This window comes from Diabrotica virgifera, chromosome 5 (genome assembly GCF_917563875.1).
Source record: "Diabrotica virgifera virgifera chromosome 5, PGI_DIABVI_V3a".
Classification (NCBI taxonomy): domain Eukaryota; kingdom Metazoa; phylum Arthropoda; class Insecta; order Coleoptera; family Chrysomelidae; genus Diabrotica; species Diabrotica virgifera.
Window position 1 is genome coordinate 242,189,746 of NC_065447.1, and position 17,950 is coordinate 242,207,695.

Consider the following 17,950-nt stretch of genomic DNA (forward strand, 5'->3'; position numbering starts at 1 on the left):
GAAGTTGCCTAACGTGCAGTAAAATGTATGTATTATAAGAAAAATGTATTTTAAACCATTTTTAATCTTCTTATAACATTTTAAATATAACTTAACTATATGCATATTATGTTTAAATAATTTGTAACATCAAAAAGAGAAAAACTTGCTCCGTGTCTGTACCGTGAACGTGAACGGGACGTGCTTCTCCGGCGACGTAAAAATACTCCTACCTACCCCGCACAGTGAGTAGATAGTTGGCGACGACGTGACCGTGACCGTACCATATTTATGATTTCTCGTCGACATATTTTTATTTTCACTGACGGACCACGGGTGCATTTTTCAAAATGAATGACGAGATGTTAATTGAATTAGTGAGTGAAAATTCGGCTCTTTTTGATTTGTCGAATCCTAAGTATATGGACACTGAATATAAAAATGGGATATGGAACAAAATCGGCATTGAAATGAAAATGGATGGTAAGTAATTCCAGTGGCGGCGCCTAGTAGTAGAGCATTGGGGTGCACACATACAGGGTGTTTCTTTAATAATTGGAAATATTTCAACTGTAGATTATTGGGCTCAAAATATTGAGATTTAACTCAAATCACTTAAATAAAATGTGGTTCCTTACTGAGCTACAGGGTGTTTTATTTAAAAATTTAAAAACTATTTGTACCCAGTACTTTAAAACCATTTAACATATCCTTGCCATACTTGGCAGCAAGTGTAGGTAATGTTAAACACATAGAGGTATATATTAACATAGAGTCAGCATACACTCTGCGCTTTCTGACGACAATATCCCTTCGACTGGTTTGCGGTATCTCTTCCTGCTAGCACATTGTGGGAGGACTACTGTCGCAGCTTTACTATGCTCAAGAGTGAAACAGCATTGATCCAAAGAAAAAAGATGGTGTCGTCACTTCGCTCTGAATGACACTTCGTCTATCATTATTTAAGTCTATGGTTAAACAAACGTTTCTGGCTACTACCAGAGGCGTACGATGGAGAAAATGAATGGTTGACCCTTCCCAAATTCTACGCCACTGGTGAAATTGCTAATTTAGTGAAATTAATGAATTCTCCAATACTTTCTATGCAAATAATGTACCTATTCTTCATTCGTAACGACAAAGTCATTAGTTTTCGAGATAGTTGAAGGTTATTTTGATTAATTTATTATGCCCCTTCGTTTTCAACTTCAAATATCTAAAACTAATGATTTTATCGTTACGAATGAAGAGTATATTATTTACATAGATAGTAACATATTTTTGCATGAATTTGTTTGTTTTTTAATATTTTAATTATTCTTGTTTATGTTTCAGGGTCTTCGTGTAAAAGTAGATGGAATAATATTAGAGACAATTATAGAAAATCCTTGAAGAAGAATAAAACTGTGAGTGTCCAGAAGGGGAAAGCAGCTAGGCCGTACAAATTTTCTCAGCATTTGAGTTTTTTAACGAATTTTTTTGAAGACATGGACACCATAACCAACATTGACTCAGAAACAAACCAAGATTCCATGGATCATGACGAAGTCGGTGAAGAAAAGGCCGCCACTACATCGGCAGTTATTAGTCAATTATGTGAAGTATCACATAGCCACTCTTCACCAAGTACATCCAGATCATATAAGCAGAGTCCCAGCAGAATGCCAAAGGACGGCGCTACACCTATATCATATACTCAGAGTCCCAGGAGGAAAAAAAGACAGTTCCAGCAAATTACGACTCCAAGCAAGATTACGGCAACTGCTGTTCTGGACTATATTGTGAGACAAAAAGAATTCATGGCTTCCCCTTCTACGCCGTCAAATGAGGTTGACGCTTTCTTAGCAGGGATTGCTCCAGCTTTGAAAAAGATGACGCCACGTTACTGGCATTACGCCAAAGGCGAACTATTTGCTACAGTGCAAAAGTATGAACTGATGGCCATGGACAATCAGCAATTTTCGGCTCCTCTTCTCTTCTCTGATGAACCTCTACCATCCCCTACTGAAAGTAGTCACATAAATGACTCAGAAGAGTTACACATGTTGCAATCATCAAACGAGTTATGTAAACAGGAAACAATAAATCCTGCCGGGTAGGTAACCCTAATAGCACACGACGTCCAATGGACGTCCAAAATAGGTCCATTTTTGGTCCTAACGTCCATGGACTATAAATGGACGTCCTTTGGACGTCCCATGTTGGACGTCCTTCGGAAGGAATAAATATGGACGTCCTTTGGACGTCCGACGTTGGACGTCCTTCGGACGGAATAAAAATGGACGTCCTTTGGACGTCCGACGTTGGACGTCCTTCGGAAGGAATAAATATGGACGTCCTTTGGACGTCCGACGTTGGACGTCCTTCGGACGGAATAAAAATGGACGTCCTTTGGACGTCCGACGTTGGACGTCCTTCGGAAGGAATAAATATGGACGTCCGACGTTGGACGTCCTTCGGAAGGAATAAATATGGACGTCCTTTGGACGTCCGACGTTGGACATTCTTCGGACGGAATAAAAATGGACGTCCGACGTTGGACGTCCTTCGGATGGAACAAATATGGACGTATATATACTGGACGAAATACGGACAATTCCCTAATAGCACACGACGTCATTTGGACGTCCAAAATAGGTCCATTTTTGGTCCTAACGTCCATGGACTATAAACGGACGTCCCATGTTGGACGTCCTTCGGAAGGAATAAATATGGACGTCCTTCGGACGGAATAAATATGGACGTCCTTTGGACGTCCGACTTTGGACGTCCATACTGGACGAAATACGGACGTTTTATGAACGCTTATATTGGACACATTATACCAATTACGAGATCAAATAGCAAAATAATTCAATAAAATATTAACTTGCGTTAACTTTACGTTAATGAAATACAGTCAAACCTGTCACTAACGGCCACTAAAATGAAAGAACTATTGGCCGATATAGAAAAGTGGTCGTTATTGCCAGTTTTTGTAGCCTAGATATACAGTACAACCTGTGTTACTGGCCACCTGTACTAACGGCCAGTTTAAAAATTCCCCAAACCAATTATATCTAGACTACAAAAACTGGCAATACCGGTCACCTTTCTATATCGGCCAATAGCTTTTTCATTTTTAGCGGCCGTTACTGACAGGTTTTACTGTAATTAGTGTGGGGAATTTTTAAACTGGCCGTTAGTACAGGTGGCCGGTGTTGGCAGGGGGCCGGTAACACAAGTTTTACTGTAGTTTAAATCGATTAGATCGAAAGATTAAATCTTAATTCAAAATTGTATATTAAATTATTACAATTATAAAGCTATATAGTTTAATATCCAAAACATGTTTTGATTTCATGTAATGTAATGAAAATCTTATTTGTAAATTATTGGTTACAATGTTTAACAACAGGAAATATTCAAGAATAAATAAAATAAAAGTTTCCCCTAACAACAAAACATTCCAGGAATTCTACTATCAAAGTTCTATTCCGTGAACATCTGATTAAATTATGGCTGGAAAGTTACCACAAGATATTCTATGAAAAGAGTACAATGTCCTCCTGGAGGGGTAAAATTTTCCATACTCTAAAGAGAGGCCATTTACTATTCAATTTGCGTTCATTTTCAAATTTGCCGCGCGAGTATCTATGTAGCGTCGCGTGGTCATTGGTCATCAAGTCATCAATTATTTCATTTTCATCATAAGATAACCTAAAAATTTAGTAAAAATTTTGATTGGAAAAAAATGCATCGATAAGGGGGTGAAAAATGGAAATTAGTGGCTTTTTTTGCTGTACTCAACTGTACTGTTTAGTATGCTAGTTTTGGCTATGGCTGGATCTCTTAAACAATTATGTAAGTATTATAAAATCCGTTTTCAATTTTCTTTATGAAACGAATCATTTATGCATGTATTACCTGTAAATATTTTGATTTTTAATTGTAAAGAATAGAAAAATTACCGTTCATTTTAATTTTTTTTAGAATCAGCTGAAAGTGGTCTACAAAAAACCAGATATAACCAAAATAAAGATATAAAAAGTGTATTGGCTAATTGGAAGAAACAACATTGTCCATGCATAATAAGTTATTACTTTATAAACAAATATTAATACCTAGGAATGGAACCTGGATATAATCATCAAGAAGATAGCAGGAATCCCGACAAACAACTTAAATAAGTACAAGAATATTGAGGAAATCCTCCTCGATACTACTGGGCAAACTAGAAGATTGAAGAGGACAAAGCCTTTTGAACTAGTTTGAGTGATAGGTGATAGTGAAAAGCAGAGCATAGTGCGTGATGTGGCTGTGTATGTTAGAATAGTGCACGATCTTGTTAGATTAGATAAGAGACGCTATCGGGTAAGCTCTTCATTTTAAGAAACATTAGTAATTTAGGTTAAATTAAAATTGCTCATTGGTCAGTTATGACCAGATTGCTTTTTTTATGTTTGGCAAAAAGGGCGTAAGTCAGAATTGCACATTGCTAATGTTTTGATGATTTCTGGACCAGCAAAAAACTGTTGTAGACGTAAACTGTATGTACCAATAAAAAGAGCCGATTTTTCTGGTCCAGAAATCATCAAAACATTATCGATGTGCATTTCTGACTTAAGCCCTTTTTCCCAAACATCAGAGAATTGTAATGTACAAATTCTCCTATCTGATTTTTCATGAATTTTGTAGGAGACGAAAAACCATTTTTAGGATCATCTCCTGCTTTCACATGTAAATTTTGACATGTCTTGTAGTAAATAGATAGTTGAATTTACTACAAAACATGTCAAAAAATATATGAAAACAGGAGGTAACCATAAAAAAGTTTTTAGTCTCTCTTACAAAACTCATGAAAAAACAAATCGGAGGTATGTCACATCAGTGACTATATCCAGGGAATGTCTAAAAAATATACTTTGATGTCCCAAGAACCAAATATAACCTTTATATATATACAGGGTGTAACAAAAATACAGGTCATAAATTTAATCACATATCCTGGGACCAAAAATAGTTTGATTGGACCTAACTTACCTTAGTACAAATGTGCACAAAAGAAAAGTTACAGCCCTTTGAAGTTATATATTAATAGCACCAAGGGCCTTAGAGGCCCATGGCTTGAAAAGTTTGTTTTTTCTTCATTTTCACGTTTCTTTATGTACTGAGATCTTCTCTGGCTTGATATGTGATTTTTCTCCATTCCTTCCTCTTATTCATTTTTCTTTTCTGACCCTGTAACACCATTCTTTCCAAATCTTTTTCGACCTCTTGCTTCCATCTATTTTCCGGTCTTCCTCTTCTCTTTCTTGAAGCTATAGTGTAGTTTAGTACCCTTTTCGGAGTCCTCGTTTTTGGCATCCTTTCAATGTGACCTCGTGATCTAAGTCTCTGTGCCTTTATCACTCATTTGAAGTTACAAAATGAAAAGTGATTTTTTCCAATGTATCGAAAACAATGTGCTTTTGTGCACGTTTCAATTTAATTATTATTGTAGTACCTACCATTTAAACAACGTTTTAAAAACTTTTTTGCCTCTTATTGCTTTTTCGAAAAGTCAATTTTTATCGAAATATTGTGAATATTTGTCAAATCCACCACATATTTGTATATGGTTAAGTACGATTATGGAGACTTGGTAATAATATGCAAACTTATTTATGCTTTACATTTTTAGGTATATTTTGAACCATATTAAAAAAGAAGCCAGACTCGATAAAACGTGCCTTATCGAAAAAATACAAAGAGGCAAAAAAGTTTTGAAAACACTCTGTTTAACTAATGGTACCTCAGTAATAGTTTAATTGGAACATACAACATTTGGGGGGTTTAAAGGAACAAAACCCCCATAAAATTTTTACGTGGACATATTAAAAAAGAAGTCGCAACTCGATAAAAACTGCCTTATCTGAAAAATACTAAGAAACAAAAATATTGAATTTAACTAATGGTACCACAATAATAAAATTGAATTGGAACATACACAAAAGTTTGGGAGGATTTAAGGGATCAAAACCCCCATAAAATTTTTATGGGGTGCACAAATTTCACCATAATTTTTCTTTAAGATATTCCTGCCATAATAATGCCACATGTCACATGTCCATTTTCAATAAAAAATCGCTAATAGTTTTCGATATAATCGAAAAAATCCATTTTCATTTTGTAATTTCAAAGGGCTGTAACTTTTTATGTGCATATTTGTACAAGGTAAGTTAGGTTCATTTGAACTATTTTTGGTCCCAGAATAATGTGATTTAATTTATGACCTGTATTTTTGTTACACCCTGTATATACAGCCCATTACGCACCACCTTAAAAATTGGGCATTTTTGATGTCTCGAATTTCCTAAACCTGTTGTTGCATCTAAGTGATTTTTTTTATAATATTCTAGCCTAGGCCCTAGAATATGTTACCTCCTTATGCTTGTCATGCACAGGGAGCTATACTGTAATATATATTATATCACATTACTATAGAGAGCGATATGATATAATATACATATATTACAGCATGACAAGCTTAAGGAGGTAACCTATAGCCTAGGCTATAATATTATAAAAACATCACTTAGATGGGACAACAGGTTTAGGAAATACGAGACATCAAATATACCCCATATTTAAGGTGGTGCGTTAATTTCTTGGAGAAGTGTATTGTAATTTAATGTAAATACTGTAATATCCAATAATTGTAATTTGATATAAGATGAAATATAAGTTCCTTAAAAAATATATTTTTTATTTCCCACAATACATTCTCCACAGGTCTAAATATCGTCGCTAGACGTCCACCGAATGACCTTCCAGGACGTTAGATGGATGTTCAGCAGCAAGACATTGGACCAAACTGGGACATCCTATGAATGCCCAAATGACGTCCACCGAACGTCCCCTCCGACGTTAGGTGGACCTCCATTGGACGTTTAACAACTTGGCCTTTGGACCAAAATTGGACGTCCTGTTAAGGTCCAATTCACGTCCCCTAGGACGTCCGATTAAGGTCCAATTCACGTCCCCTAGGACGTCCGATTAAGGTCCAATTTACGTCCGATTAAGGTACAATTTACGTCCGCTTAAGGTCCCATTTACGTCCGATTAAAGTCCAATTTACGTCCGATTAAGGTCCAATTTACGTCCGATTAAGGTCCAATTTACGTCCGATTAAGGTCCAATTTACGTCCGATTAAGGTCAAATTTACGTCCTATTAAGGTCCAATTTATGTCCGATTAAGGTCCAATTTACGTCCGATTAAGGTCCAATTTACGTCCGATTAAGGTCCAATTTACGTCCCCTAGGACGTCCGATTAAGGTCCAATTTATGTCCGATTAAGGTCCAATTTACGTCCGATTAAGGTCCAATTTACGTCCCCTAGGACGTCCGATTAAGGTCCAATTTGCGTCCGATTAAGTTCCAATATACGTCCCCTCGGACCTTAGATGGACGTCCAATGGACGTTCGGTAGCGCGACATTTGGACCAAAATAGGACGTATAAAGGACGTTCCTCGGACGAAAACGGACGTCCAAAGGACGTCCCTAAAGTCCGTGAAGGACGTCCAATGGACGTCCATTGGACGTCCTTGTGCTATTAGGGAATAGACAGGGCCTTTAGGAAAAAAAAAGCTTACCTTGCACTGTGTTCAGGATGACGTCATGAAAAACGTAAAATAGAAAAACGGGTGGAAATGCATAATTGCATTTTAAAATGCATAAACTTTATATTAAAATCTGCTGAAAATTCGCTGAACACGAATACGTCATCAGAACGACCACCGGAGTAGGTACCTGTTGCCTAGGGTAACTGCTAAGGCACGTCATCTGGACTTTCGAGGGCTTTCGACACTAAATTGATGCAAGCAGTGTACTCGGGGGGTTTTTGGGGTCGTCGGATAAGAATACGCCATCAGGACAGACCTTCGGTACAACTGGTGCCCAAAAACCTTCAAAGCTCCAGAAAATAACGTGTTTTAGCAGTAACCCTGACCACCAGGTGATCCGGGGGTCGGTTTTGATGACGTATTTGTGTTAAGCGACCCTAAAAAGCCTCGAAACACCAAAGATGACGTGCCTTAGCAGTGACCGTAGGCTGCAGGTGCTCCGGGTGTGGATTTTGATGGCATGTTCGTATTTATCAACGCCAAAAATCCTACCTGAGTAATCTGTTTGCATCAATTTAGTGCCGAAAATCCTCAAAACTAGAGAAGATGACGTATATTAGCAGTGGCTCTAGGTACCAGGTGCTCCGGCTGTCGGTTCTTATGGCGTATTCGTGTTCAGCAACCCGAAAACCCCCCAAGCAATGTGTAAATCCACAAAACTCCAGAAGGTGACGCACCTTAGCAGTGACTCTAGGCACCAAGTGCTCAGGGCTACGGTTCTTACGGCGTATTTGTGTTCAGCAATCCCAAAAACCCCTCAAGTAATCTGCTAGCATGCATTTAATACCGAAAACCCTCGAAACTGGGACACCAAGTGCTCCGTGGTTCGGTTCTGATGGCATATTCGTGTTTAGTGACTGTACAAACCTCCCGAATAATAAAATCTGGCCCTTAATATACTGATTTTGAAATTCTTATGCACTTTTGTATGCATTTTATGCCCTCTGAAACGCCTTTATGCCTTGCCAGCCATTTTTCTATTGTAGACTTTTTTCCTGACGTCATCCTGGACACAATGCAAAAAGTTGTAAGTCGATAGGTGGGTGCTGTATTTTTTTTCCTTAAGGTAAAACCCACACAGCCAGATACAAATTTTGTAAAAGAGAGTACAAGTTACTCTCTTCTGGTGCTGTATCTAAAAATCGATTTTTTCCGGTGTTTTCTGTTCTATATGACCTGGTCTATACGTTGGGTCTATAAAGCCTACAGGAAACGACTATTTCTACCGGGCAAAACATAACTTTAGTGCGACGATATTTTTCAGACTTCGAAATCTTAAATAAATCGATGTTAACATGTTGATCGAAAGTTTTGCCATGGTTTAACCAAGCAAAATAATTTTTTTATACCACCTTGTTTGTTTGTGTTATAGTAGACTCGGAATTGGGCTAGATAATTTAAACCGAAAATAACAAAATTCGTTTGGCACCAATGTGTGAAGAACACAATGGTTCCAATTCGGGTAAAGTGATTAGCAGACTAAACATTATACTTTCTTAGTACTTACATCCTCTTCTATAGAAACAATTATGTTCATAAATTGTGCTTATAATTCCCTACCTTTAATATTTCCATTCATCGCTGTCATTGGTAATATGACTCAGGAATTAAAAGCCAAAATAACGTCTGCACATTCTGACCGAAGTCCGTTTGTACTATACCTTCAGTAAGTTCTTTTGTATTATGTAACTTATTTTAATTGCTTTTTTTATACTATTTTGTATTATTATGATGTTAACTATTAGTACATAAAATAAACATTTTTCCATTAGTTTACTTAACTTATTTACCAAAACACTTACCTCAAACAAATGGCAAGCCGTTTTACTTGTGTGATAGCTTTTATTCAGTGTGTGCTTTTTAATACGGGTAGCAGGTAGGAACTTCGTTAGAGCCCCTTGGATTCTATTGGATAGTCCTATCAGGGAAAGTGAACCAATCCCTGCCTCTGCAGATTCCAGGAGATTCTTGACCCGGGAAGCTAGCACCTGCTAAGGGTCCGTTGTTCAGGGTCACGGATGAAGTCCAGAACGGCATCCAAGGCGACGAAGAATACTATAGGCACAGTATAAAGAGGAACAGTAGAAGTACTCTCCGAAAAAATGGAAGTAAAATCTTTCAACGTGCATGGCGACCGCGCAAGGTTCCCAGTCGCTAGACCACCACTCTTGAATTGCTAGTCGCGTAGAAACGTACGGGTTTTAACAGGGAAAACCCGCATCCACCACTGGTGAATTACCAATTGCTTACTGCCGGTATTACTTCTTGAGATCAAAGTGCCGACATAGGAGAGGTTTTACTGTCCCTCTTTATACTGTGCTATAGGTACGGCAAAGCTGGCGGTGTTGGCAACCCTTGATTTTAGAGATAGTATAAGATCACAATCCTAGAAGCGTCTGACCCTGAGCGGGCGGCTTCAAACAGCAAATCGAAAATCTCACATTGATTTATCAGTCTGTCCAAAGGAATCTGGGGGTGGGGGAGGTGGAGGGGGGACAAACTGAAGACGCGAAAGACGAAAAAACCTTTAACATTCTTTATCTGTACCTACAATGCCAGAACATTATTATCTGAAGATAAAGTCACCGAAATGGAAATCGAGATGTCCAAAGTAAAATGGCATAGGTATCATTGAAGTCAGTTAAGTAAGGCGACATGGAGAAAACCTGACAACACTAAAATCACGGCATATATTTTACAGTATAGGTAGGTAGTGAAATCGAATGAATCGGGGGAATCGGTTTCTTGGTACACAAAAAAAAGCAAAATACCGATAGCTATGAAACGGAAGACATTTGATCAATGCGTTGTTCCTATTATGACATACGGAGCAGAATTCTCACGTCCACAAAAACAACAGCACTAAAAATGCGAGTGGCACAAAGGCGCAAGGAAAGATCGATTCTCGGCGTGACAAAAAAAGACAAAATAAGGAACCAAGACATAAAGAAAAGAACAGGTATCGTTGATGTCGTCGAACGTATAGCCAAGCTGAAATGGAATTGGACAGGTCACGTAGCGAGTCACGAGATAGCTCTTGGAGAAAAAGACCAAAAATACACCCACCAAAATACAAAATTAAACGAAGACACACTGAAATGCATAAAAGAGAAGAAGAAACTCCATATAAAATACCTGAACACAAAAAACTATGAGGATTTGGAACTCTACAGGGAAAAAAATAAAGAAGTAAAAAGAAAAGTAGCAAAAGAAAAAAATGAAAGATGGGAAAAACATGCACAAAAATAGAACAACACATAGGAGGAACGAGAAATTCAGAGTTATGGCGTATCTTAAAGTCACTCCAAATAAATAAGACAGAGAAAATCAAGATCGGTCAAATCAAAGAAAACGAGTGGCAAGAATACTATTAAAAAATTGCTAACCGAAAGTCGCCCCCAATTCAAAGAAGTAGAAAGAAACGGAATAGATATCTATACACATGACGAAATCGAATTAAGCCTAGCTGAGGTAAAAAGAACGATCAAAACACTAAAGAACAAAAAAGCAGAAGGCCCCGGAGGAATACCAATTGAATTGATAAAGAACGGATCGGAAATGCTATTCCGCATGATACACAATATATATATATATATATATATATATATATATATATATATATATATATATATATATATATATATATATATATATATATATATATATATATATATATATAACACAAATGGAAAGGATTAATGGGTAAGCAGCTGAAATAACGGAGCCAAGAGTACTCTTTTTTCAATATCAAATATATTTCGGTATTGCCTTTATACCATCATCAGTGATTGCTACAAATGTGTTATAAGTGAGTTGCTTTGTGAAATAATTAAAAATGTTATTAAACTTACAAAGTTGAGATTGCGGCTCTATGGTTAAAATTTTTTTGTAAAAAATCTTCCAAAAGGGGAAACATCAAACATGTTAAAATTGTAAAAACACAAGAAAAAACAAAACATTTAAATGAAAAAAACTGTAACAATGCACATTTAAAAAAATAAATTAAGTTTTAAAATCTTTTTTGAATCTTAAGAAACCAAAACATCAGGTAGGTACAACCAGTACTTTTTTTGTACAAAAAAAAAAAAAACTTGAAATTAAAATGAATTAGCGGTAATCCTAAATGTTATGTTCTATGTTCTAGGATTTATATATATATATTTATATATATATATATATATATATATATATATATATATATATATATATATATATTCTATAACACTATAAAACAGTGTTGAAATTATCGGGAAATGCGGTCTGTGGCTTAGATTGAAACTACATTTAATTCTGTTGAATTCGATATTTCGATGAGTATTTATTAAATACTCATTTAATAAATACTCATCGAAATATCGAATTCAACAGAATTAAATGTAGTTTCAATCTAAGCCACAGACCGCATTTCCCGATAATTTCAACACTGTTTTATAGTGTTATAGAATATACTTGCACGGTCGATAAATACATCGGATTTCGAATCCAGTTCTATATATATATATATATATATATATATATATATATATATATATATATATATATATATATATATATATATATATATATATATATATATATATATATAACAAAGTTGAAATATTGGGGTAGCAGCAATCTCAAAGAAAACTCTTTATAATAATTCCAAGCTTTCGATAATGTTTATTATCATCTTCAGGGAAACTACAAATATAAATATACAGTATTTAACAATTAGTCTAACTAAAATCAATAAAAATTGTTATCTTTGTGCCATCAAAAATCCAAAACACCATAGTTTTCTCTCACTAAACCAGGTGTCTAGGATCCCCAGAAACACAAAAATAACAAAATATTGCTCTGAGAAATGCAGAGCTAATACTAATCCTAGACACCTGGTTTAGTGAGAGAAAACTATGGTGTTTTGGATTTTTGTAGGCACAAAGATAACAATTTTTATTGATTTTAGTTAGACTAATTGTTAAATACTGTATATTTATATTTGTAGTTTCCCTGAAGATGATAATAAACATTATCGAAAGCTTGGAATTATTATAAAGAGTTTTCTTTGAGATTGCTGCTACCCCAATATTTCAACTTTGTTTCCTAACTGTTCAGCAAAGATTATATACCTGTTATATATATATATATATATATATATATATATATATATATATATATATATATATATATATATATATACAGGATAAAATCGGAGAAGACCAGGCAGGATTCACAGCGGGGAAAGCATGCCTGGATCATATTTACACGGTCGAACAACTAATAGAAAAACGAATGGCCAAAAATAGATCCGTCCATCTGGAATTTGTAGATCTTAAGAAGGCGTATGACTCGATACCTAGAACCAAGCTATGTGAAGCAATGGACATCGAAATCCCACGAAGATTAATAAAAGCAGTAAAAGCACTCTACAAAAATAACACAGCAGCTCTCAAAATGGGCAATCGAATATGCAGTCCATTTAAGACGACAAAGGGACTACTACAGGGCTGCTCCACATCCCCTACCCTGTTCAAAATATTCCTGGAAAAGATCCTGAAACCATGGAAAAGAAAGTGCGAAGGAATGTGTATACCAGTAAGGAATGAATATCTATATACCCAGTATTTTTGACATGGTAAGTTTTGCTGACGACCAAATAGTGATCGCACAAGACGAAGATGACCTCAGTTTTATGATGAGGTAACTGGAACAGGAATATACAAAGAATGGGATGGAAATAAATCTAAAGAAAACTGAATACCTAACAACGGAGAATACAGAAATAAAACAACTGGAAATAGACGAAGGTAAACAAATCAGAGGAACAGATAAGTACAAGTATTTAGGTTTTATAATATCAAACAAAGGAACAACTGAGGAAGATATAAAAAATAGACTAGGACAAACAAGAGACTGCATACGAAAATTGAACCCGATACTGTGGGATAAGAACATCAGCATAAAAACAAAAACAAGAATATATAATACCATGTCAGGAAGTATCCTCACTTATGGGTGTGAAAATTGGACAATAAATAAGAAAACCAAAAATGAAATAAGAGCAACAGAGATGGAATTCCTAAGGAGACGCTGCAGAGTAACAAGGAGAGATAGAATAAATAACATAGAGATTAAGAGAAGAATTGGAGTGAACTCAGACATAATAGACTACATCGAACAGAAGAGATTAACCTGGTACGAACATACCAGAAGAGCAGACCAAAATCGGTGGATAAACCGAATAACAGAGTGGAGCCCGATAGGAAAAAGGAAGAGAGGCAGACCGCGAAGAGCTTTCAGAGATGAAGTAGACGAAGCAATGGAGAGAAGAAATCTACAGGAAGGGGACTGGCAAGACAGAAAGAGCTAGAGAGAACGATTGAGTAAAGGAATACAGTGAAAACTGTGGAAATCCTTAGTACATATATATACGTAGCGAGACTAAAAGACTCAAGATGGACCAGAAGACTAATTGACTGGCGCCCAAGAGAAGACAAGCGCAGCAGAGGACGATCACCAACACGCTCGCTGGACGACATTAAATGAATGTCCAAGAAATGGCAACAAGACGCACAGAACCGTGGAGAGTGGCGAAAAAAGGAGAGACCTATGTTCAGCAGTGTGCGGAAGAGGTTGCATGATGATGATGTGCTTTTTAATTAGATATATACTTCTACTTTACTCAACAATAACATGAATGAATTCCGAGACATTCAGAAATATTCAAAAAACTTGTTGTTCTTCTTCATCTAAGATCATTGCAATCATCAATAGTTCTCTGTCGGAAAATACCGCCATTCTGGTAACCTTTACGTCACGGCATTGTGCTGCGTGAACACGAAGTGAAACAGTCGAAATCACGGTTCGGCGAAGCACTGATACGGCACTGTACCGTTACGGTCACGTCACGGATGTGTGCGAATCGACCTTAATTCGTAGAGATTCAACCTTCAATAACAGATCGTCCTATACGCTGTGAGCTCGTACATAGAGGGGATATTTATAAATTCGTGAGCGCCAGTAGTGACAAGTCTGTAAACGTTTACTGGAAATTTGACATAAATGTCAAAGTGATTAATTTTAAATTAAAATTAAAAACATTAATTATAAAAAATATTTGTTGATCAAAGCTGTGGTTTATATTTTTACCTTAAATATTGGGATAAACCGTAATCGTACCCCCTCCTAACTGCCAAAGTGTCATGGCCGCCGTCGGGACCTATTGTGCTGACATTTACAATGTTTACATATAGAAAAGTTTGTTTTTTTCTGCTTATAATGCCGTTTTCTAAAGATATTAGTGAACAAAATCGATTTGCTAACACTATTTAATATATTTTAAATGTGCTAAAATTGGATTCAACAGCAAAAGTCGCATAAATAACATATAAATAACGAATTTGTTCACCTATTACAAATGGGGTTATGTGGTTGTAACTGTTTATTTTGGGTATAAAATGAAAATAATCAATTAAACGACTGGAAAACTGTAAGTATTACAATTAAAACATGTTTATCCTATCACAAGAGTTCACTTCATTTTAAGAAAGCTAATTATTATTATACAATAGACATTTATAAACTGCAATGTACTTTTAAGGTTACTTTTGATCTGTTTTCAAAGCTTATGATTAAATGTTACCTCTTTATTAATTAGATTTGCCAACAAAAGATGCATGATTAAGGCCAAATGCAATTCCTTTGCTAAAGTCATAAAAAAAGTACCAATACAGTTAAAAAAATTATTTTAAAAAGGTCTCTCAAAAGACATGAAAATATACAACAACTCAAAAAACTAGAGAATGTAAAGAAAGCCAGGTTATTGGAAATGGAATTCCTGTTTAATTGAAAGCCAGTAAACTATCCAAGACTTTTCAGAATCAAATGTGTCAACTTGTAAAAACGATTCTTCTGAAATTTTTAGTAAAAACCAGATTATCCTCAAGAAAAATTCTGTTTAAGTGAGACTCAAAGTCATATTTGTGAATGTGTCATCTTTGAATGAAACAATTTTTTTACCTAAACAATTAAATGTATGGATCTAATTAAAAACAATGCTGAATCAAGTACAGTTACAGAAATACAATCCTTTGAACTTCTAAATGTGATTGTTGAAAGTGTTGAAATAGCTACTGCATAGGGATTCGAAAGGGATAGACTTGTTATGAACGCACTTGATCATGTACTTCTTACTGTTATAAAGTTGAAACAAAACTTATTTTATGCTTTCTTATCAGTCACTTTTAATTGTGTATCAACTTTACGTGGTACATCGTGCAAAAATTGCTAAACATGCAAACATTATATTTATTTTCTGTGTTACATTGGATAGTATGATTGAATGTCTTCCTCTTTTAGATAGTGAAGTGAAGAACATCTTGAAGTTCCAATGATGTTTCAAGATGAGGTAAATCGAAATAATTGTATGTTAGAAGGACAGAGAATATGAAGAAATGTTATTGCTGCATATTTAGTGTAGTGAAATACAAACTTCAAACATTATAATATATTTTTTGATTTCAAACATTTCATGTGATTATGAAAGAACATCTTTCTTTTTAAAACAATGAAGAAGTGAAGAACATAATAAAGTTCCAACGAAAATGATTCCAGATGAGGAAAATCGAAATAATGGTTGTATGTTACATGTATAGAGAATACGAAGAAATGTTATTGCTGCAAACTTAGTGTAGTGAATTAAAAACTTATTGTCAAATACAAATCAATTTATTTCATACTTTTATAATATATAGTGATATAATTTTATATGTGTTCAAATAAAAATATTAATAAATAAAATACAATAAACACAAATCATGTACTTATATCTTACAATGAATTACAAAATCAAAAATTAATTACAAAAATATCAAAATAAATCTAAAATATTAAAAAGTTACATATAATTTTTATAGTACCTACATACTTTGGTTGGTACTCTAATAATTTGGAGATCCATTAAAGTTTGTAGATGGAAATTGCAGGTATCTAAAAAATATAATAATATAAAATAACTCAACAATCTCTTTTTAATTAGGGTAGCAGTTGATAAAGATGACCCTTGCTCGGGAAATCAAATGTATCTAAAAAAAAATTAAGTAACAGCTTTCTAACAAAACAATCTTAGCACTAAACGGAAACAAAGATACTGGTAAGTATTAAAGCATTTTTGGAAAAATCTTTCTGAAAGTGAAAATAAAGACTACTCTCTATGGGAACAACTAAAACTGGGCATGCTTTACAAAAAAATGTATCCAGAACAAACTTCTTCTCTATAAGGCAATACTACGACAAGTCTGGATGTACAGGATTTAAATCTGGGGAACTGCCAGTAATACAAATATGCAAAAACTATTAAGATTCTAATCCGAAGTCTTTTATGATGTCCGATGTTTTTAGTACCACTACCAAATATCATGCTAAACTGAAAATTATAGGGTAAAAATCTGTCTGATCACCCAAACTTTTAAAAGCTGGATGCTTATCTGATCTAGTCCAGAGGCTGGTTTCGGTATTGCAGCTATAAAATACTTAAATAGTAAGCATGGAAATTTTTATTATGGTCCGCCTTGAGGCAAACTAGGGCACTAGAGGGTTAAGAAAAGTTACAGATCTCTACACCACTGGGAAGTAGATAGTAGTTACTAATTTGTAAAAAAGTCAGAAATATGGTAATGTAGACTAAATTAATATAAATATGTAAAGAGTTCTCACCCCTGAGTGTAGTTCCCACTGTGTCATTTTTTATATCTGTCATATTGTTATAATGATAATAGATTGCATTAAAGTTAAAATAAAAAAGAATTAAAGAAGTTCATAAAAATATTCTATTTTTGAAAAAATATTTAAGTGCTTAAATACTTTTTTAGATAAAATATACATAAAATTTATTTTTTCTACAACTGTGTTAAAAATGCAACTTTCAGCACTCTATACAAGCGTTAAAAACGCTACCTTAAGGCACTAGTGCTTTAAAAATTTTATGGCACTGCAGTTCGTATTGACTGTATAGGCAATTTTGATGTAATGTCAAAAAAATATAAAAATGGAATGTCAGTTCAAGTAATAGTTATTTATGATATAAGTGTTAAAAGTACACATTTAAGGCACGCATGTGAAAGTTTGCAGAATGAGCGATAGCGAGTTCTGCAATTCACATGAGTGCCTTAAAAATGTACTTTTTAACACGCATACCATACAATATTTTTTGTACAAATGTAATTACAGGACAATATCTACAAAAACTTTTACTTGAACTTGACTGACATTCCATTTTTATATTTTTGTGACATTACATCAAAATTGTCTATACGGTCAATACGAATTGCAGTGCCATAAAAATTTTA

General features: G+C 34.9%; 2 protein-coding genes and 1 long non-coding RNA gene across 3 annotated transcripts in view; 2 read left to right on the forward strand and 1 right to left on the reverse strand.

Annotated features, from left to right (window-relative positions):
* LOC114325124 (uncharacterized) overlaps window positions 1–17,950 on the reverse strand; it is a 134,823-nt gene that overhangs the window by 15,337 nt on the left and 101,536 nt on the right. The window lies entirely within an intron of this gene.
* LOC114325125 (uncharacterized) lies at window positions 236–2,412 on the forward strand. Its single transcript, XM_028273072.2, has 2 exons — window positions 236–462; window positions 1,315–2,412. The coding sequence occupies exons 1-2, from the start codon at window positions 330–332 to the stop codon at window positions 2,076–2,078; spliced, it is 897 nt and encodes a 298-aa protein (XP_028128873.1). The 5' UTR covers window positions 236–329; the 3' UTR covers window positions 2,079–2,412.
* LOC126884748 (uncharacterized) lies at window positions 14,628–16,418 on the forward strand. The gene is made up of 2 exons (XR_007698144.1): window positions 14,628–15,093; window positions 15,963–16,418. It is a non-coding gene; the product is annotated as an uncharacterized LOC126884748 (long non-coding RNA).